Source organism: Trachemys scripta, chromosome 17 (genome assembly GCF_013100865.1).
Source record: "Trachemys scripta elegans isolate TJP31775 chromosome 17, CAS_Tse_1.0, whole genome shotgun sequence".
Lineage (NCBI taxonomy): Eukaryota > Metazoa > Chordata > Testudines > Emydidae > Trachemys > Trachemys scripta.
In genome coordinates this window covers 21949181-21971591 of record NC_048314.1, presented here as the reverse complement: position 1 = coordinate 21971591, position 22411 = coordinate 21949181, and the positions used below count along the sequence as shown (strand labels likewise).

Here is a 22411-nt window from a genome sequence, read left to right as displayed (position 1 = left end):
CCTGCTATGGCCAGGGCCTCAGGATGACCGAGAGCCACCAGTGTCTGTTGTCTGCCTGTGGCCTGTCCCAGTCTAGTCACGTGTGCAATTCCGTCTTTAATGCTCCAACTCGGAGCAGATCCAGCACTCGTTACTTTAGAAGAGCAAGCAGACCTTGTCGACATTGAATTGTGGTGCTTGCTCTCCGGGATGTGCGCCTCACACTGAGCGGCTGTGTGCAGTCTTTGCTCAGGAATAATGCGTATGGAGATCAGGATTTGGCCAATTTAAACTGGAAAATCAAAGTAAATCTTTGTTTCCACTCATCACTCCAATAGTAGAGCATCCATGTAGGAAAAGCGTCCAAAAGGAAACTCCAGCAAACAGGCTGTGTCTACTTAGGGGGGTTAGAATCTTTAAAGCACTGCCCAGCAGAGCTGGACACGGATAACTGAGGCACGCCTGTGTTGTAACCACTGCTCTCACTCATATTTAAAGCATCACTGATGTCAAGAAAAGAGTGAGCCGCCACCTTCAGCCTGATCCATAGCAACGTATGGGCCATGGATCTGTTTCAGAGCCGTGCACAACAAGTTAAAGCAACAAAGGGCATTTTGGCAGAGCGAGGCCATACTGATACTTATTTTTGTGCCCAGAGCTCAGTGGGCAGCAGAATCCCATGTGCTAAGGTAGCTCAGCAATGAGGAAGGACAAAAGTGTGAAGTTTGGTGGCGAACCCACAGAAACGGGTGAAATTTCACAAGGGAGAAAGTAGTAACTTTCTGCTCAGCTGTGCTTTCCTGGGACCTGTTCAGGTCCCAACCCAGCAAGGAGGGAGCCTCTTATGCTGGTTGATCGGCGGGGTCCTTAGGTACCGTGTCTGGACGATGGGGGAATGATTGATGCCTGGCCTGGCCACGCGATGTTCTGAAGCAAGCAATTCTGCTTAGTGGATGGGATCGGGTGCCCTCCTCTGAATTCTACGTGTGCCCCAGGAAAAGTTCCTAAAATCCAGTTTAAAAAACTGGCCAGGCAGCACTGGAGGCTGGCTCTGAAAGGAGTTGAAACAGGTAGTGTGTGAGGGCCAGGGTGAGGCCGAGAGAGTCAAGCGCAATTTGCAGGCTCCAGAAGGCACTTTGTCAATAGCTGTCTGTTAATGGACTCCCCGCCCTCCCCTAAGCTCAGCTTGAACACTAGAGAAGTGGACATGCTGATTTACTAGCGCTGAACAAATGACTGTAAAGATAAACAGATTCCTTTCGCCATTTCTCCTTGCTCCTTTCCCATTTGCTACCCAGTAAATCATTACTCAGGAATGGTGACTCATTCCGTGATAAATAGGGTCATTAAGCATGTAGACTAGAATAGTGGGACCTGGCTGCAGATGGTAGCCAAGACACTGATCTTCTGTTCCTGTGTTCAAACTGGAGCAGGTGTCAGCATCCACAGCCTATATATCTCAGGCACAGTTTCACACCCACAGACTTTGGCACCCATAGTTAATTGTGGCCACATGTATTTAATGAGCTGAGTTGGGTGCTACAGTTAGCTAGGAAACGAACTTCAAATATTTGTGCCTGAACAAATGGAAGCCAGCCCTGGAATTCTCTCCTTCGTGGCAGCTCATTGGCTAATGGGAGCCTTTGCAACTGTTGGGCGGGAGGTTGATCATTTGTTAGGGGGCTGAGGTAAAAGCTCAGTTCGGGCAGATTTTCAACAGTGACTAGAGGAGTCTCTCTGTGGGCCCAGGCAGGAGAGAGCAGCTGGGTCCTGCACATGACCTGCTAATGGAAACAGCTGCCTTTACGCCAAACTCCTCGAGAAGAAGGAGAAGACTTGCCTTTCTGCGCATCTCCTGTCATCCAGCTGCTCAGTGGGGGATAGCTTGAGCATTGGCCTGCTAAACCCAGGGTTGTGAGTTGAATCCTTGAGGGGGCCACTTAGGGATCTGGGGCAAAAATCTGTCTGGGGATTGGTCCTGCTTTGAGCAGGGGGTTGGACTAGATGACCTCCTGAGGTCCCTTCCAACCCTGAGATTCTATGAATGGAAAGGGGAGCTGTGAGCAATGGCGGAATGGTTTGTACAATCTTCTGACAGGTGGGTACCTGCTCATGCTCTGAACTCTTTATCAGTGTTCTTAGTCATTCAATGGGACATGCAGTCCCTGGCAAGCAACAGGCTATTCTACCCTACTGTAGGGTACATGTTCTCTGTATGATACTTTCTTATATTGCTCCTGCCATTTCATGGGCAAAGCCCTGATGTTCTCCACCTTCATCATCAGTGCATGGTAGGTGACTTTCTGACCTACAGATACTTGCTTCCCTTTTCCTCCATCTTTCCTTCCCCTCTGTGGTGGCTTTCCAGGTCACCTCTTTCCATCCAGCAACACCCACTACCAGTAAGCACAAACATCAGAGGGCTGCCCGGTACATAAAGGGAAGGACTGACTTCTTAGCCGTCATGGTAATTTCTCCCCTAGAGAGATCTCTCTGCAGTCACCAGTGGGCATGGGATATAGAAGCATCCGAGGAGCAGGTGGTGATGTTATCCTGTCTGTGCAGTGTAACTACTGCACCCAAGGGAGGCTCAGAAAGAGACAGGCTTCCACCATTAACTCAGACGTCACTTGCTTTGGGTTTAAATCAGCCCTTTCTAAGGCTACACTGAAGTGGAGATGGTCCTAGAATCCCCCAGCTCCACTGCAGCCTCCCATGCCCTCAGTCTTCTGCCAGGGAGACAAAGGTCTGAGCCCCTCGGATGGATGGTGCTGTAGCAGTGCAAACGCCATGATGGGAATCACGTCAGGCTAAAACCTTACCTGCGGTCTGGCTCCTCATTGGTTTAGTGCCAGGCTTGCTATGCCCGCTGGGACAGTAACAACGGGATCTGCACAACAGGGTGGCTCGTTCCCCCAGGACTGCCGTACATCTTGACATTAAAAGGGTACTGACCTGGGCATCAATAATCTTCTGCTTGGAATCCACTGCCGCCTGCATTTCCGCGTGATCTTTCTTTAATTCCTCCTCGACCGACATCAATCTGGCATGAGAACACAGAAGCAAACACTTAGCTTCCGAGAAGCAGAGAGTCTGGCTGCTGTTATTAAACAGTGCTTCGTGCTGCTGCAAGCAGCTCGCCTGAGAGACCGAAAGCACCTCTCTGTGACCAGAACAAGGAGCGCAGGGGCAGCAGCAGTAACCTCTTCCCTCCCACTGCCACCCTGCCCTGGCCCTGCCCAGGACAGACTGGCCAGTTCCAGCTCCTTGGCCACTCTTGCTGAGACTGCCGGCTGCGTGGTGGGTTTTGTGATAGGGACACCTGCCTACTAGACACTATGCTCACAGCTACCGATGCCAATGACTCTGGCTTACCCCTGCTCACAGCAGGTTAGCTGTGAGTGCTGGCCTGGAGCAGAAAGGCACTAGACACCCTGTTAGAAAGCCATGGAGCCCTCCAGGCCAGCACTCGTTAAAGTTCCCCCCTTCATGCTCCTTCATCCCCATTTCAGTTCTTCAACTCACAGCCTGGGTCAGCCCTGCACAGCTGCCAGCTCTCTGGTGACCCAGGAGGCTGCCACAGCAGTAGGGTGAGGTTGCTCTGATCACCTGTTTGCGGGATCCACCAGCCTGAAAGGCAATGCCCCTCTGTAGAGAGCATCCAGGTGCAGGAGTCCATTAATTACATGTGCTAGGATCTATACTGGCTCTGTCACCTCCAGCCACCATGCCATTAGTCTGGTAGACATTTAAATCAGCCTCCCAGGATGAATGATACAGATTATTTCTTCCCTTACTCCTTGACAGCAGAGGAGGCGAAGGGTTGATTTACCTCTCGAGAGCTCAGAGCGAGGGGTGAAGTAGCAGGCCAAACCAATGGGAAGCTCTCACGTTGTAACCCCGCCTTCAGGGAGCACAAAAAACTAAGTTTTTTCATGTGCCATTGCAGGCATTAGCCCACACAGCACCCCTGGTTCAGGGAATGTGGAATTTCCGCAGTGAAGGTCAGAATAGGGCTGGGGCCATGAAAAAATGCTGGCCCTGAGAGGCTTGTTGGTTAAAAAACAAACCAACCAAAACTCTCTGCTCCGATAGTTCAAAACCCTGCTGTTTTCTGTCTGACTGTTAAACTACTCTAGACACAAGCAAACAAAGGATGGGGTGGGAGGGGGGAGCTTTAGAGCAGCTGATTTAGGAGAGCAGCTTAAAAGAACTGAATGGGTCTAGCTTGGCTAAAGATGGTGACATTGGGCCATATCAGCCTATATGTACGTAAACACCACAGGGGCAGAGGGCTAGCTGGGATGCCAGCTAGGAGTAATGAGATGGAAAGGAACACTTAGACCTTCCTGACTGTGAGAGATGTCTGCTGGAGGCATAATCTCCCAAGAGGAGAGGCAGAAAACCCATTGCTCGGGGTACAGAAAACTGAGTGGGAAAATCCTACCCTGAGCCCAGAGAGCTGGGCTGGGTTCTGAGGTCTCATCCATCTCTAAATTCTACCATTCAATGAACTGAGCAAATCTCTGGCTTCTGTCGCCCCGAGCTTTAACAGTGACAGGTGCCCCTCCAAAGGGGCAGAGGGTCGCTGGAGCAAAATAGCTGAAGTTTGCAAACCTGAGGTTGGAAAAGCACGTGGGAGCGGGTGAGGGCTCCTCCATTTCCAGCTGGACCCCAGGAAATGAAAAACTGTGAAAAGCTAGAAGTTGCCCAGGCTTGCCTGCACCTCAGAAGAAGTTTGAGTCTCTTGTAGCTTGGGGTCAGTGCTGATTTTAGAACTACTTTTCCCCACACACAAGAAATACAGATTGATTGAAAATGTGGTGCTTTGCATTGACTCCCGTGGGGTATGCTAAGGGGTAATCTGGCCCAGTGTCTGAAGTGCTTCAGAGCTGACACAGCACTATGTAAATTCCAAAGTACTTTTACAGCCCTGCTCCAGGAGCTACATTCAGATAGCCCAAGCCCCTGGAAGCTCAGAGAGTTTTGATTCAGCCCATTACTAAGAGAGGAGCTTGCTGGAAATTTCACACCTGGTTGCAGGTTTAGCCTGTAAACCCACAACCCACTCTGAATTTGAAGGTTTCATGGATCCATAGATTCTCAGGCCAGAAGTGACCATTGTGATCACCTCATCTGACACAGGCCATAGAACATCCCCCCAATACTTCCTAGTGCAGATCTATTAGCCAATCCTGATTTAAAGTGTCACCCAGGGAGAACCCACCACGACCCCGGCTGAAGTGTTCCAATGGGTAATTACTTCACCGTTAAAAACGCATGTCTTATTTCCAGTCTAAAAGAAGGCACCAATTTCCAGCTGGTTGGATCCATCCTGGATTCACACCCTTTGCTAATTATTCTTTCTTTACTACTGGGCACAGGGCCAGTTGTTCATCTTTGGACATGAAAGGCCTTGGGCAATGCACCACTCATGCACGTGAGATGGGAATACATGACCCGAGGTTTCAGGGCACCATTTCCAGGAAATCCTGTTGCCAGGCTTGGGCGTGGCCATTTTGAGTGTGTAACAAATAGTGTTAGACAGCACTGTCCATCCCAAAGCACTCTGCAATCTATAGCTAGAGACGCCACACTCCACCTACGACTAGGGCGACAGAGGGCAGCAGTGCACTGCACACCAGTGCCAGGAGAGGAATGATGGCAAAGAACGTTTAGCAGGGACGATCTTGTTGTGTGTCTGTGCTGCACCTAGCACAATGGAGTTCTGCTCCATCACAAGGGCTCCGAGTTGTTACAGGAATACACAGTCATTAGCACTACTCTTACAACCCCCTACCCCTAGAATCTTTATGTTCACACAGATTGAACATATTCACTAAGTGGTAGGCCTTCCTCCAAAGGCTCATCAATAGAGGATAACAACCTACTATTGCAACCAGCTAACAGAGGGTTATTCCTTAGCTTAAGAGGTAGAGGGCTGTGCTGAAGACTTGTGACGAACCTTGTTTGTAAGATTTCATTTGCGGGACCCACACAATGACCTGCCTTCATTTCTCTACCTCAGCAGAGTTCAGCTGGCTCTAATGGGGTCCAGGGACCTTGCTGCTGAGGTGACTAAGCCATCCCCCTTCAGCTGGGCTATAGCGTCCTGCTTGCCCGCTGCCAGTGGGGGGGGGGGGGGGGGGGGGAGAGCTAAAGCTCCCAGTTGTCTACATGCAGCTACCTCCTTGCTACAATCATTTACACGTTGGGGTTTCTCTCTCTCTCTCCCTCCCCCCCATACCTGCTGATGATCCCCTTCATCTGGATCTCTTTATCTTCCTGCTGTCTGCGGAGCCGCTCCTCGCTTTCCTCCAGCCGGGCCTGGTACTCCAGCATCACTTTCTGGGTCGTCTCCTCCTGGCATTTGAACCGGTTTTCATACTCCTCCAGCTTCTTGTTGGAGATGCGGAGCTTGTCCTGCAGCACCACCAGGTCCTGCTGGTACTGCAGCATTCAAGGAGAAAGCACAAGGCATTTTTATTACTAGGGCTTTTCCCTCACCAAGACTCTCCAGTAACCCAGCCATGCCCGTCTCCTCGCATTAGACTAGCTGCAAACCCGCATTGGAGCAACCCTGAATAGCTGCTCAAACCCTTCTCCTCTTCCGTCTTCTCCTCCAGACTGCACGAGGAGCAGAGCTGCCCTTCTGCTGGGATGACAGGTCACTGGCAGGTGCAGAGAATGGTTGGTTAGCATAGTTTGGAACTTAAAATGAGGGTGCAAGTTCGCTCCACTGAATGGCAAATGTATGCGGGCAGCTGCTCAGGCTGAACACAGGGTTAGACACAGCCAGGTGAGGCAGCACTGGTGGGGTTCTGGCTTCACGCATCTGCTCATCAGGTCTATGTAAATAAAGGGGCGGCACTGCGAATTCTGCACATGCTTACATCTGAATCCAATCAGCTGGCACGCTAGGAAAAGCTGGTTTCCTACGGGTTCGTACGGCCTGAGTTTAGGGAAAACGTTTGAGAACTGACTGTCCGAAAGTGAAAGCCTTGCAGCCCAAGCAACAGCTCATTAATAGCGATCCCTCATCGGACAAGGGGCAGCAATAGTCTTAGAGTTCACAGCACCTGGAGTCAAAGGACAGTGAAAATGCTCATCAAGAAGCCACTCTTCCAAGTCTAGGGCCAATCCCAGAATGACTCAGGCACCGTTCCCACTAAATCCAGGCAATGCCTACAAGAGCAGAGTCTGGGCCGGGTTTTGGTGGGACGTGCTTAGTTCCGGAATGTGTTACATTTTGTTACCCAGCTGGAAGACCTTTTCAAAAGGAGCTAACCCAGCCACGTGGGGCTGAAGCTATGGTGGGCGTCACCATTACACACAGCTGGACCCCAGGGTGACCGAGAACAGCGGAGACCACGCTGATCACGTGAGTTCTCAGCAAGTAGCACTTTCGATGCTGAATGGCTATTTGCTTTTTTAAAGGAAGTGTTGAAATGTTGCAAAGAAAGGTGCTGGTCTGGCCACCCTGGAGACTGAAGGTCTCAGCACAGGCAGCACCAATGCAAGATTCATCACACTAGCCTCTGTCAAAGCACCTCTCTGCAGCCAATTCAATCGTTCTCCATGGAGACTGCCCACGTTGCCAGCTGCTGTCAGGGTAGTTTTGTGAGGCTGATACCTGTCCGCTGCGGCCATCAAGCTCAGTGCACATGGACCATCATGCAGCCAGCAAATGATAACCACATTTGGTCACGTACCACGGGAGTTACTCTAATTGGGCCCAAACAGTCCGCTGGGATTTGCTCTAATGAACAACCATCAGACGCCCCTACAGGGCACAAACGCCCCATTGTCTAAGGCCAAGCTTTTATTAATGTGCATTTTCCCTAGGAAGCTGGTGCTTCTGAAGCCAAATACATGGCTTAGAGCCAACTCCTACTGAAGTCAATGGGAGCTGGATCAAGGGCTAGCACTGGGCACGGATTGATCAGAGACTGGCAGTTTTACACTAGTGCAGTTTGACTTTCGCTCAACCCACAGAGTCAGGATTTCAACCCAGGTCTCAATGGGAGAGGAGTTAGTGCAGGAAGCCAAGACTCCACCTATTGTGCTTTTCATGTCAAAGAACCGGGAAAAGTTTTTGATAATATAGAAGTAAATAGCGACAAGACTCACAGAAAACGAATGAACAAGTTCAAAACACGGGGGATTTTTCTTTTTGTCAGTAACATCATATTGAGCTGTCGTGGTAGCTCAGCATCGGTACAACTTACTCAGACAAAGGAAAACTCCAGTGTATAAATGTGCAATAGAACAGAGCTTTTTACTCTGAAAGGAGTGACTTTTCTAAATTGCTTAAACGTGGCCTAGCACGACCAAATTAACAATGATTAATAAGCAAACAGGAACCTGCCATTTTGATGAGCTGTTAAAGGAGTTTGAGACATTGTAAATACCTGCCTAAAGGCAGACAACTTTCAAATCTGAGCTCAGGCAACTTACCGAGTATATTACTAGTTATAATAAATGAAGAGGGCTCTGGTTCCTTTTGATATTGATTTAGTAAACAGTGGCTACAGCGCTGGTAATTTAACTGTTTGTTTTTAAAGCTAAATAAACAGAAGGTACTCGACAATAACCCTGCAAGTCTCCTGCCCTGCTGAGCATTCAAATGGCAGGCTGCATTTCTTGTACGCCCTCACACCGGACCTCCTGCCGGGGAGCATTACTAGACTGGCAGCTCTCTCGGGGCGGGAGAAGCCTGCCCCATTCACGGATTGGAGATGGCAAGGGCCAGTTCTAGCCGTGTCAATCAGTGCAGCTCCACCGATGACAAATTGTTACAGTAATTTCCATTGGCTGAGAAGCAACTGCAACCGCAACCCACCTGGCTTGGAATTCATGATGCTGAATATTTTTTGTGAGTAGCTAAAGTATTAGGAAGATGGCAGGTAGAGATAGGAAAGCCCCATTAGATCCTTCTGCCAGGGCAGAAGACAGCTGTGACAAATCACTGCGGTTTTCCTTTAATCAGGTTTTTACAGAGTCACTGAGACGACACAGTTCACACACACACCACCTGGTGACGGGGGGGAGACAGCAACATCCATACGGTGCACAGAGCGGAGTCACTCACACACGGAGAGATTCAATACCTACCCTACACTCAAAATAGGAGCAGCGTAAGGGAGCTCCAGGGATAGCAGGAGAAGCCTCAGGAGAGCGTGGGAGTCGCTCCTGTCTCTAGAACACTTGTCTCATTGTTGGTTACCATTCAAGTCTTACAGTAATGGGGAGAGAGATTATGCTAATGAAGAACTTTAATGCCAGTGACTGATATGACAACAAAGTAACAAAGGATGCTGCATGGGAATGAGACACCAGGCTCTGGTGGGGTTTGCATTTTGATATTTTGGCAGGGAGCAGGATTTATTGAAATGCTGTCAGACCTCGTAATCCTGACGCGGTCTGTCTTTACCCAGCCGGGTACGTACTGGTGGAGAGCCTGCAGCATCCTGTCCCTCCCTCTACACCTGCGGGTGAAAACATGGCGGAGATCTCTCTGGCAGGGCAGAAGTGGAATTCCCTTGAGAGGTCACCTGTTAAAAGGCGAGCCAAGGTTGCCGGAGAGTGGGTTTGGTGAGCAGCAGTTTAGCGACTACCAGTGGGGAAGTGGCACACGGAGTCTGCTAACTGGGGTGCCGCCTTCTGCCTAGTCATAGTCGTTTCCAGATGTAAATTGGGGCATAAGTCTTCCAAGGCCTGGCTCCTCACTCACGTTATTCTGCTTCCCAGCTCTCCTGCAGCAGCTACACCAGCCATGCCGACCTCCAGTGCGCCATGCTACACCCAGTGAGCACCTGACGTTCCACTGGTGGCCACTCTGGAGACCCCTGCTGGACTCTGTGCTAATTACAAGGATTCTACTCTACTCTTATTTAGCAGTTGAGATTTTTATGGGCGGCTAGCTGGGTGACCTTTTCTCACATCAGAGTCGAGATTTTTATGGGCGGCTAGCTGGCTGACCTTTTCTCACATCAGATGCTTTCTGATCAGGCTCCTCACCACATTTCTTTTCATGTTATAAAGATGCCAAAATGGGGGAAAATTCACTAATAAAATGGGTTAAACTCTTAAAAACAACCCGGGCATTTTTTTTCTTTTATTTGAAAGATGTGAGATTTCTCCTTGTGCTTCTCAGTCCCTGCCCGTCGAAGGCTTTGGAATTTCGCTCAAGTTTAACAGATGACAGACAGCCCAGAGAATGGTGCAGCACCAGAGGAATTAGAAAGAGAAAGTCAGCGTTACAAAACTAGAAACATCCCTCAGAACAATACATGGAGGACTAGCGCTCAAAGTTTCAGGTGATAATGAATGGCTAATGGAAGGCAGAATTAGCATTTGTGAGCTCCACTACCACAGGGCCTCCTGTGTCTGGCTGCTGGGAGAGCTTCCTGCAAATTCAAAAAGATCCCTCCTCTTCCCCAGTGTACGTGATTTCCACTCTGACTGGCCTTGTTGTGCTGGGCATGAAGGTGCTGGTGTCACCAACGGCTAATCCGTCACAGACAAAAGTGATATAATCCTGGTCAGATATGACATAAGCTCTTTGCTCTTCCCTAGTGACTGATGAAACCTGCCCCATGTCATCTGGTTTGAGTTGTAGTATCTTCCGCAAACTTTGATTGTAACATCTTGATTTCTAGCTCCACTCGCTCACCTCCATCTAGGCACGCTGGTCTGCTCCCTGCTCCTCTCCTCAGGCTGGGCCGGGAGCTGGGGAACCCAGCCAATACATTACTCTTCCTACAGCTAGGGCCGAGTAGTGCTGAGCAAATAACGGACTTAGTGGCTGAATGAAAAAATCTGGTTCATTTCAAACCAAAACTGAACCTTTTTGGGTGTTTTTTCTTGCCGAAACAAACAAAAAAAAAAAACCACAACCCAAATTTTTGTTCGAGTCACATGAAACGTTTCGAATGGTGATTCAACTCAGCATTTCATTTGGAGAAGATTGTTGTGAAATAGGAGAGAGACAAGGTGGGGGAGGGAATATCTTTTATTGGACCAACTTTGGGGCGAGGGGGAAGAAACTTTCAAGCTCACACAGAGCTCTTCCTCTTCCTGATCCGAAGCAGAGCTCTGTGTAGCTCCAAAGCATGTGTCTCTCACCCACAGACGTTGGTCTGATAAAAGAGATTCCCTCCCTCACCTGGTCTCTCTCACATCCTGGGACCAACATGCCTCCACCAACGCTGCTTACAACAGTTCTGAAATGAAACCTCCAGAGAGTTTGTTTAGAAAACGTCAAGGCAAAACATTTTGACACTTGATTTTTTGGGGGGATATTTCTGACATCTCACCTGAAATTCACCAATAGCTCCAGTGCCTGGAAAAAACATGTTTTGTGGTGAATTTACTGAACATATTTTGTGCAACTCGAATGCGGAGCTACTCCCTGGCATGGGGTGCTCAGATTTAACACAGCAGCTAGAGGCCACACCTGCCCTGGGAGCCGGAGGTGCGAGTCTCAGCTCGCGTGGACATTCCCGGGCTCACCGAGCCGCGCACCACCGACGGGAGTGTAGCTGTGGTAGCAGAGGGAGCAGTGAGTGGTGGCACGGGCTCGTTGCTCTGAATACATAGCCAGAGGTACCAGGCAGGTTTGTACTCGGGGCAGCCAGCCTGTGCTGCCGCCCGGGCCACTGTGGCTACAATACTATTTTTAGTGCACTAGCTCGATGAGCACTAGCACGTACGTCCGCTCAAGCTGGGAATCACACCCCCAGCTCTGAGCACAAGACCCAGCCTTTGAGACACTCTTGGTCTGGGGAGAGTGACTGGTCTCTGGTCTTGGTTACATGGCATCAACCTGCAGCAACCTCATTCCAGCCAATGGAGTCACGCCAGCCTGACGCTCGTGTAACTGGGATCAGAACCTGGCCCCTATCCTTGGAATGCGCCTCTGGCTTTTGTAAGCCTGAATGCTGGCGCTCATCTTGCCCCACCTCCCCGAGCAAGCCAGGAGGACTGCCCGCTACTTCCTGCCTTGCTCGTTCCGTTCCGTTCTTTAGTTCACGTTGTGAGCCCTGTTCTCTGCAATGGGGGTACACGGGGGAGGAGGGGGGGGCACTGACATGCATTGCTTGGACTGGCTCCGCGGTGACCTGGTGCTCTAGCTTCTCATAGTCGTTCCTGTCCCCTCTGTTCCTCTCTTGCCCTGAGAAGAGGGACAGCCCAGGTCGCGGAGCCTGAGCAGGGTCCCCAGCCTTCTGCTCCCGACGTGCGGCAGGGGCACAGTGGGGTTTGTCCCCCCGTGCAGCGCGGTACAATGACGTTTAAGGAAACTCTCTCTAGTCAGACACTCGTTTCAATCCAGTCAGGTTTTACCTTTTCTGCTTGGCTGAGCTCGTCCTTATTCCTGAGCTTATCCCTGTGCTTGGACTCTGGGTCAATGCTTTCATCTTCTAAAAAGTGCATGTTCATATTCAAAAGCCATGCGGCAGTGCGGTCCAGGGCATTGGGGTTCACAGGAGAAGGGGCCTACAATGAAACATACAACCATAACAAAAGAAAAATCGGTAACAAAAATGGATGTGAAGCTAGAGAGCGAGAGAGTTTCCTTCCAACCAAGCCCAAGACCCCAGGGTTGCTCCGAGGGAAGGAATGGGTCAGAGCACCCGAAGGGGTGTGGGAGAGAGCAAGGACACTGTCTGTTAATGCACCTTGTTTATTAATGTCAGCTTGCCTTTACAGGCCCAATTCTGCCGCCCTACAAATCCACTGCCGTTTACTGGGCTTCCAGGGGATCCGCTCAAGATCAACAGGCCCTAGTTCCCGGGCCGTTCTTGCTATTGTCTCATGCCATGTGGCCTATCAGGGTTCATGCTGCAGAAAGACAGGTTGTGTCTGCTAAGCCTCCAGGTAGAACTGTTGCTTAACTCTTGAGCTCCTCCTGCATCGAGATGCCTCTTCACCTGCTGCAGAGATTTCACTACAGCCACAAACAGATTTACAAAGTGAAATGCGATTTTTGATCACACTGGGGCCCTCCTGAAAAATCTACGGTTCTTCCAAGGCAGGTAGTCACACGAGGGACCCTACAACAACAAACCTGGGGGCTCTGCATTTCTTAATGCTACAATGGCTCAGAGAATGGGATTCTCGGAAGTTTCAATGAATGGGTTTCCTTTCAAGGAGATTGCTCTCTAGCCATCTGCGCTACAGAAGTGCTACTGTAAGCAGTAGTCTACCATCAGCAAGCTAAAGACACCGGCTCACCTATTAGCCTGGGCAGTGTCTCTGTAAACCCAAAGGCAAACAAAATTGCCGAGAGATTTTCCAACCACATTATAAACTCCAGGAAGTGGATCTCCAGCTAATTTTCCTCCATCACAGCTGACTACAAATTGTAGTCAAGGATTTCTCAGGCTGAACACTGTGGGTTAGAGTGAACGGGCCAAGAGAACCACGCTGAAAACCCAGACATGTCAGGGACTTGTTCACACCTCCAGCCCCCGGGTCCTTTCAGTCAGTCACCGGCAGTGGCAGCGTGGGAGCAGATCCCTCGCTCTGAGCGGGAAAGCCCTGGATGGAGAAGAATTCTTCATAGGAGCATTTGGGGAAAGTCCTCCCAGTTCGAGTCAGATGATTCCATGATGGCTCAGTGGGGAGGGAAACAGTTACACTGAAGTTACTACCCCTCCCCTTGCCCCTCCAAGTAAATCTTGCCTTCTGGATCCAGGACTCTGAACCTGAAGTTTCAGACTCAGCCCTGTCATAAATGGGCCCTTAGCTTCTGGCTTGCTGCCTTTTGGGGCACTTCTGGACTGGGAATTGTGACCCTGGCAGGAGCAAAGGATGCAGGTCTCTCAGAAGTGTGGGGCCACGAGGGGTGGGGGAAATTATCCCTATTGTTCCTTTCAGCCCCGTAGAAGATGTTTGGAGTTTTCTAGCCCCGTGAGTGCTGACAAAATGGGGGTCAGCCCTGCATGAATGGTGCCCCCTCCCGCACTGGGCATCTTCCTCCGAACGTGACAGAAAACCCCGAGCTAAACTGGATCTAACACGTGAAACAAAACGAGGAAAGAGGCGGTTGGAAGCTCTTCCAATCAGCAGCAGTGAGGAACTTGGGAATCCAAATGAAACGGCCACTGAATGGAATGTATTTCCTCTCAAACTACACTAAGCCCCGGTGAGTGGGACCAAGCAGTTTCATTATGATTGACGTGGACTGTTACTACACCACTTGAATACACAGATAAAAAGGCAGGAGCGACAGTGCAGGGACTCCTGCCCCCTCGAGGAAAACCTTTGGAGGAACAGGGTGTGTGAACTCAAAGTGGGCAGAGCTTTGTGAAGGGTCATCAGGCATCCATTTCACTCAGCAGAAGTACTCTGGAGCAGCCCCCATTCCCGACCAGGCCCCCAAGTGCTTTGCCAACCTCTCTGCCTTCCCCACATAATGAGTATCGATCCTTATTATATAAATGCTGCTACACGGCCAGCTTGCTAATGCCTCTGCCTACAGAACAGCCCCGCATCGGATTGACAAAATGGCTTTTAATGGCCAGCGCTGATAAAGGGCTCTGTAGAGTCCTTGAAAAAGAAGAGCAATTATGCACACCTGTCCGTCTCTTGCTTTCGAGTGTGCTGGCTTATGGGAGCCGTTACACTGTGTCTGGATTGAGATGTAGTGGACAGTCGTTAGCTTGCCACATTTTTTGGGGGGGTGGTATTTTTTAAAAATAAATCTTCATCTGAAGTATCAGAAATCCCCGGTGTGTTTCTTTTCCTATGGGATTAGTTCTTCGAAAAAAATCAGCGCTAGGAAAACTATTTCCACCTGCCGGCCAAACGGGATGTGTCCGAGGCATCAGGGACAAAGCAGGTCCTGCTACTTTTATTATCAGGGCTACATGCAGCGAAATTCGCCCCCAAGCAAAGATGGGCTTCAACTGGTGCACAGTATTTGTGCACCAGAGGGAATTTCAGTGTTGCTGATTTTGCTGGAATGACTGATCTTTCCCTTTTCCCCACCCCTCCGCTCCCCTCCCCAAAAATGCATCCACGGGAGATTCTAAAAGACAAAACTAACAGGATTGGGAGTGTCCAAGTCGCACCATGTCCCCAGCAAAACAGCAGCAGCAGGACGGAGTCTCTTACTTAGCGGAGGTCAGGTCCTGATCCGAGTCCGTGAGATGGAATTTGACTGACTGTGGCATGGGATGAGCAGTTTGCAGGTGTAGGCAAAGCAGTGACAGGATGGTGGAGCGGAATGGAGGAGAGGTTCTAACCTCATCAACGCCTGCAGCCCCAAGGCAGTCGCACTTTAGCAGAGGAAACAGACGCAGCAAACTCCGAGAGTGAAAATGTAAACGTCACCTTTTCCGGATGGGCCCTGTCTCAGGGCCAGGCTTCGGGCAGGAGCCAACGCATAGCTCCCCAGTGACTCAGCGGCTCAGAGCCAGCCCCACCTCCCCATCCTGCTGCCAGACTGGAAGGAGAGTCAAGTCATGGCCTAAGCTCCCGATTCCCTCCATGAGTTTGGGGCCTGATCCCCACCCATAAGGCCGGCTTTGCTTGGCCTGGCCTCCTGGCACTCACCTGTTTGTGCATGGTGCGTTGCTTCATCTCCGGACTGTCGCCCTTGGAGGAGGAGGACTGCTGCCGGAGGCGAGCCCCGCTGCCCGGCCAGTCGGGAGAGGAGGACATCATGCTCCCGCTGGATGGTCTCTGGTACTGAACCGTGTTCAGCAGTGAGGGGGGCGTCCTGCCCCTGGTGACTGGTGGCGGGGGAGGGGGCGGTTGGTCTATCCGCCTCTGGGGGCCGGCGCTGTTCTGCCGAGGCATGGTGGGCTGGCCACCTTTCTCTGTCAGAGAGAGCTGCCGGCGGGCCAGCTCCCCCGTCCGCCGGGTGAAGTCCTCGCTCCCGGCAGGGTTGACGAAGCCGTGCTTGTTGGCCGTCAGCTCCTCGCTGTTGCTGTGGGAGCTCAGGGAGCTGTGGCACTCAGAGCCAGAGTCCCCCAAGCCCCGGGGGGACAGGGGAAGCCCGGCTGCCATCTGGTACACCGGGTTCTGGAACGATAAAGGTGCTAAAAGCTGGGGCCTGCCGGGCGCGCTCTCGGCGTTGGGCGTGGTGGGGGTCTGGCCTACCCTGCGCACCGTGGCCATGCCAGTCACGTTGTTCTGCGGAGTTCGTGCAGTCCATATGCCCTGTAACTGCCCAACAGACGACTGACTGTCATTGAGGGAGTCAGCGGCCCCAGGTGCATTTGCCCCACTGTCCAAAATCCGATTGTCCTGCAAGTCCACCATGGACAAACTCTTGCTGCCATTGGACATCTGCACGTCGGGCTCATTGGCCTCCGAATAGCTGGAGCTTCGGGCGGGCGAGGGCTGAGCCCCAGCAGACCTTGTGACAAAAAACAAGTCCTTGTTTTCAGGGGTTGGAGACGGTAACCGTGTGAAATCTATCAGACTGCGGGGAAATAAACGCATAAAGGAAGGGGAGAGGAGAAGAAAAAAGAAGAGCTGTGAATGCTACACTGCAGCAGGCAAAAGTAATCAGCAAAAAGAAACGAGTAGGAAAATCAGTATAGCCCAGTGGGGTAAAGCTATGCTAACAAGCCAACCCACCATGACATATGTGACAGTGTGTGCAAAACTCAGTCGCAGAATTGCCCCCTGGGAAAATGGATTAGGGCAAGAGCTGGGCAGAAAACAGAGATTCTGTGCTGTGAAACATTCAGCGATTAAAACCAGTCCAGATTGATGGCAAAAAGCCAAGCTTTTTCATGGAAAAAAATTGGTGCAATGTTTCCTTTCAATTTTTTGATTTTGACTTTTTTTAAACTATAATTTAATTTACATTTCAGAGTGAAAAGTTGTTAAGAAGAAACAGGAACTTTTCATTTTGAAAATGTCAATGTTTTACTAATTTCAAAACTTTTTCTGAAAACATTTCGAGCCAGGAAATCTGTTGACATTGACCTTTCCCTGCCAAAAATGTTTGGTTTCAACAAATCAGCATTTTCTGATGAAAGAATGTTTAGTTGAAAAATTCCTGGCATGCTCTCATCAGATCCTCTCTGTCAAAAAGGGGCAGTGAGGTTGGATGTGTCTGTGCACTGTGTGGATGCACAGACGCACATGGAAGTGAGGGACGGGTGTGGGGATGGGGATGGATGGGTGGTATATGTGTATGAGTGAATATGAGTGTCTGCGTGGGGCTGGGGGGAGGCGTGTTGTATCTGGGCGTGGCTGAGAGGTCTGGGTAGACGGGTCTAGTTCATGAGTGAGAGGCATCATCCCGATGCGATCCTTGGATGCTTTGTATCACCAGTTACAACCATGCTGCTTTGTGCTCCCCTGTCTGTCTGCATCTGTCTCCTGCCTTATCCTGGGACTGTAAACTCTTTGCACAAGGATCATCTTTTGGTTCTGTTTGTACCGCGCCTAGCACAGTGGGGTCCTGGGCCATGACCAGGCTCCTAGGCACTAGGATAATATAAATAAAAACCGAGCAATAATAATGATAATAACTAGCAACAACGTTGACTGCTGCTTTCCAAGCAAAGGCAGAGGCCTCGTCACCCATTCCTCCTACAGTAAACTGCCAGATTTGTGCACTATCGATTTCCGGTGGATAAGACAAGGGCTTTGCAGTGGTTTCATGTGAATGCGTCAGATCAAAGATGCTGCATTTACATTTGCATAGGAAGTATTTGGGCCAGAGTATTTTGCTCTGAGAAATACTCCCTGGCACAAAATGTGAAGAGCTTTACCCCATGCAGGGAAGCATTAGAGATGAAAGCTCTAATTACAGAGCAAGTCCGGCTTCCTCTTGCTGGTTCCCTCACTCCTAATTAGATTGTTCAGCAATTTCTAGCTCCCATTTAGAATCTATTTTACTAGTGGAGGCTTTTCATTTGTGTGGGTTCACCTGCATCTTCAGCAAACAGGAACAAAACTAGCATTATAACTCTGCAACACGACCACCGGGAACAAAATGCCGCATGAGAACGCCAAGAAGAGTGTGCTCAGGGACTGGGCCTATGGGCTATTGCTCAGTGGTTTCACAGATATAATAAAAAGAAAATAATAATTAGGCAGAGCAGGCTGAAAACCCCAGTAAGGAAACTTCCAAAGGATGAGTGTCTGTCAGGGAAACAACCCGTGATCTGGATCGAATTGTACTCAGCACCGATCCAGAGCTTTACAAGCAGGATGGGCCCAATCCTGCCTATTTGCCATGCACAGAATTCCCACTGAATTGATTTTTAACCCCCCCCCATCTCCCTGCACTTGCATGTGCACGTACACACACACTCACACACACACACACACACACACACACACACACACAGAGTTTTAAGATCAGGCCTTCTCCCATCCTCACACTCACAGCTGGGAAGGAGAAGAGCATTATATTCCCCAGATTAAGTCTGGCAAACTCCCAGCCACCCCTAGCTTTGCCCGGCTCCGCATATAGCCAGCCGGGTACCCACAGACTGACGCTCACAGAGTACCTGCTGTTTCCCTGGTCAATGGCCAGGAGTGCCCGCGAGGATTTCTTACCCAGATAAGTCATTCTCTATCACCATTTTCTGGAGCCCCACAGAGATGCTGTTGCCAGCATTTGGAGTCGATGCAGTATGGTCAGCTGTGACGGAGACCTGCACACACGCTGGGTTACTGAGCGCCGTGTTGACATCCCTCAGAATCCGAGGCAGAGGCCCAAGTTTCGTTACGGTGCCCTGGGGAGAAACGGGGACAGAAACGTTACAGGCTGCTTGCTTCCTACGTAAAGAGAACCCTGGCCAACTGTCCCAGGATCTACAAGGTCTCTCCCGGAACTCTTTCTTAGCAATATTAATTTCCCCAGTCGCTCAGCCACACTTCTTTGTAGTCATAGGGGTACCCCTCCTTACCTCATGTGTGTGGATCAACAGAGTGTGTACATAGGGAAAAGCAGGTGTGTGTAAGTCTGGTCCAACCGCTCTTGACGGAGACCCATTAACTAAAAACGTTTCTTTTTAAAAGTGAAACTAGTTGAAGTCAGGAGGCAAGTTCTGTTCCTTCCCACTGCACAACACTTGCTGAGACAGAGGTGAGGTCTAGTGCTCTGAGCACAGGACTGGGAACCAGCAGCACCTAAGTTCTGATCCCTCCCTGCCTCGGTTTCCCCACTGGGTAAGGGGATAATTATACTTACCTACCTCATGGGAGGTTGTGAGGATTAGACAGACAATGTGTGCAAGGCTACAGAAATGCTAACCACTGCTAGACTACAGCGATCCTGCTACTCAGTTATTCCTTCTTGATAACCAATAGACGTTTTTCTTGTGGACGGTTTGCAAGGGACCGCTGTGTAGTGTGGTGCACGCTAAACTCTCAGTCACTCCCCGCAATCCCAGGAAGGGTCTGACTGAGCTGTGCCTCCCCACAAAGCTTGCCCCTCCAACTCCCCACCTCTCCACGGGTACCTGCTCGAGCTGAGAAATGACCTCCCACAGTAGAGAGTGCAAAGTGGACAATTCCCGGCCCAGGTCGATGTAGCCTTCAAAGCCAGCTGTGTTCGAGATGGTTTCTGGATTGGAAATCTCCAACAGAAATCGCTGCATGTTAGTCCATTCGTGTTCCAGAAACTGATTCATAAAGGACATATACTCCTCTTTGCTGCCAAACCTATCAAGACAGGCACATGAATCTCAGCTAGAACCTGTGAGTAACGGTGCACAATTAACCAGCTGTAAACAGTGCAGGGAGGAACAGAGCTAATTAGTGACACGCTGAGTCTTTCTTCCAGCCCTCTGTACCCTTTCAAAGCCTTTGGAGCTCCCGATTTCTAGTGAGCAAACCCACAGCTTAACCTGACCCCTCTTAGAATGCAGAAATGTTGAAGTTGTGTCTAACCAAGGTGTTCATCACTGCAGGATGAGAGAAGGGCAAGAGGTGGAGATGGAACAGCCCAGTGTGTCAATGGAGCCCAGCTCACTGTAGGGGCAGGGTACAGCTCCCAGACAAAGGACATTTGTCTGATATTCTGTGGCTCCTAACACTTGATTTTAGCCAAAGATCCCCTGGCAGTAAAGAGTGATGGGCCAGGAACCACAGCCAGTTGTCCAACTCCTTTGCCTCCAGCTTTGGAGACTGAGATGAAGTGGGTCCCACACTGGACTCACCCGTAGTGGTGTCTTTGACCCAATCCGCCCTTCCATAGTGAGGTGTCTTTGCAATCTAGAGGCCGGCACTGATCTTGCTGCTTTGATGCAAATCCAAATCTTGACTGGTGAGGTTCTGCTAAACAAAAGCCTCCCTTGGGTCTGCCTATGTCTAGCAAATACCCAGGACCCAATGTTCACAGGAGGGCCTGTCCCTCCAGCAGCTAGCCTGTGATCTGGCCTGATACGGCCACTGAAAGCATCACCAAGTCACTGCTAACGTGCAGTCCTCTTACTCCCAATGATCACTGCCCAGCACCCGAATCCCTTCTCCTGCCCTCCGCCTCTCTCTGTGATGTGCGGAGTGACAGCCCGTGGCAGAGCTCCTGAATGCTGCCACCCCAGTGCATTAATAATGTCATTTCTAGTAGCCCGTCTGCCAGAGTCTCTGCTGTCTGTGTCAGAGACAGCGTCTGTTCCTACGTGTGAAGGCTCGCACGGCGAGGATGTGTCTGGCATGAGAATGTGCTGGGCGTCAAGCTCCGAATATTCTCACTGCAAGATGAGGGGGAAACAGGACAGGGCCGAAGGCTAGAGATTGGGTAGAACTGCCACTGACTTCACTGGAGACAGCGTATGTGTATTTGCATCGGGGTCCAGCAGCCTCAGGACCAGCCCCTCTCCTCTATGCTGACTGCTTGGCTCATTTGGGATGGTGGAGCCTAAGAAAAATCAGCCCCCGCATGGGGCTGTTACTGCCCAGCATCGCATGCTAAAGGGAGAAGGCAGGCAAGACCTCCTGCTGGCAGTGCACCCCTCTACAGAGCTGCTAAGCGCAGTTTAATTTTCAAAGTGGCAGTAGAAATCTTCAGCCTATCCCCTTATGCTGGGATCTTGTATGCCGCAAGACCTTGAAAGGCAAAGCCGCAGGCAGTGGTGTAGGTGGGATTCTTCCCTCTGAACCAACATCCCAGTGAGCTGGTAGCGGGTATTGTACCACTGGAGGTACAAGGCTCATCTGACAGCCTATTGTTTTGCTCATTTAAACCCCCCTGGCGGGTGCTCTTTGTAAGATCACGTTCCATTAATCACCTCCATCTTGGATAAATCCCACGACACCTCCCTGAAATCTGGCAATTTCAGGCAAAGAAGTTTTTACTTATTTTGAACCACTGACTGGTGCTACTCTGCCCTGCCCACTGAGAGGTGGCTGCATTTCAGTGATGGAAAACTGACCTCTCTGGTTGGTCTGAAAAGTGCAAGTGCTTTGGGTTCTTTGGCTGAGAGGCACTTTGTCATTGTGCTCGTTGCATTAAGAGCAGGGCCAAGCACCTTCAAACAGTTCCACAAGGGAATTAGGGCCTGAGCTGGTGTAAATTCACACATCTTTTACATCAAGTGGCTTAAACAGAGGTCACAAATGGAATAAATCTGATGGTCTTAGCCAGGTCTCGAGTCCAAAGTCACGTAACAATTTGGCACAATTAGTGGCTCTAACTAGAAACATACAGACAGGGCAGGTGTAGCCAGGGGAATGCGGAGGGGGGACTGTGGGGCAACACGAACTGGATGCATGTGTGAGAAAACACTAGCAGGATAACTGAGGAGGCTGCAGCTCATATATTGGGAGACTGGCAAAGGGCCATCTACAGTAGACCTCGCTCCCGCTGCCACTAGCTGCCTCTCATGTTCCTAAGCACTAAGTTAAATTCACCCTCTGAATGGCGTTTGTGGCCCTGGAACACAAGATTATCAGGGACTTGGGAGCTTCTGTCCTACATTTGCCCAATTCTCTTTTGGAGCCCGTTTAGGACTCTCTGTGCGCTCCCCCGCCCCCAATGTCATCCAGTCTTCGTTCTAAGTAAAATGTCTTATTTAAAGCAGGACAGATCCCCTTCTACCAGCCGATACGAGGAGACTTGCTGGGGAGGGGACCGGCAGTGACATTGGCTGCAGGCGAGCTCAGCTCGATTGCTCAGGCCTGAATAATGCCAGCTTAGTTAAAGAGCCTTTCTTGCAAGGTACAGAAACTTGGAAAACCTTTTAGTTAAGGACTGGTGAGAAAGATGGAGACTTTCTGTCACCTAGAGTAACACACTTGTACATCTTATGTCTGTGTCTGGCTGTGTGCATGTGAATTAAATTAGTTTGCAATGCTAAGAAGCTTTAGACTGAGGTTGTCCATTCACATTTCCAAGAGCTCATGGTTCTGTTATCAGAGCTCAGGATAAGTAGCTCAGAGCTTCCACTGCAGCCAGTGGAAAGATTTTCAGAAATCTCTTCCTTTGTTTCCACCAACCCTCTGGGCTTAG

General features: G+C 50.3%; 1 protein-coding gene across 10 annotated transcripts in view; it reads right to left on the bottom strand.

Annotated features, from left to right (window-relative positions):
- The window catches only part of DAB2IP (DAB2 interacting protein), a 328611-nt gene that overhangs the window by 6440 nt on the left and 299760 nt on the right, over positions 1–22411 (bottom strand). For 8 of the 10 annotated variants that reach the window (XM_034793817.1, XM_034793816.1, XM_034793823.1 and 5 more), the window contains 6 exons: positions 19422–19623; positions 18514–18692; positions 15541–16414; positions 12325–12477; positions 6227–6429; positions 2935–3022 (listed from right to left, as the gene is read on the bottom strand). In XM_034793817.1, the coding sequence (XP_034649708.1) occupies positions 2935–3022; positions 6227–6429; positions 12325–12477; positions 15541–16414; positions 18514–18692; positions 19422–19623 (1699 nt within the window). The remainder of the gene's footprint in view (positions 1–2934; positions 3023–6226; positions 6430–12324; positions 12478–15540; positions 16415–18513; positions 18693–19421; positions 19624–22411) is intronic. The other 2 variants (XM_034793818.1, XM_034793819.1) reach the window with 2 other exon arrangements.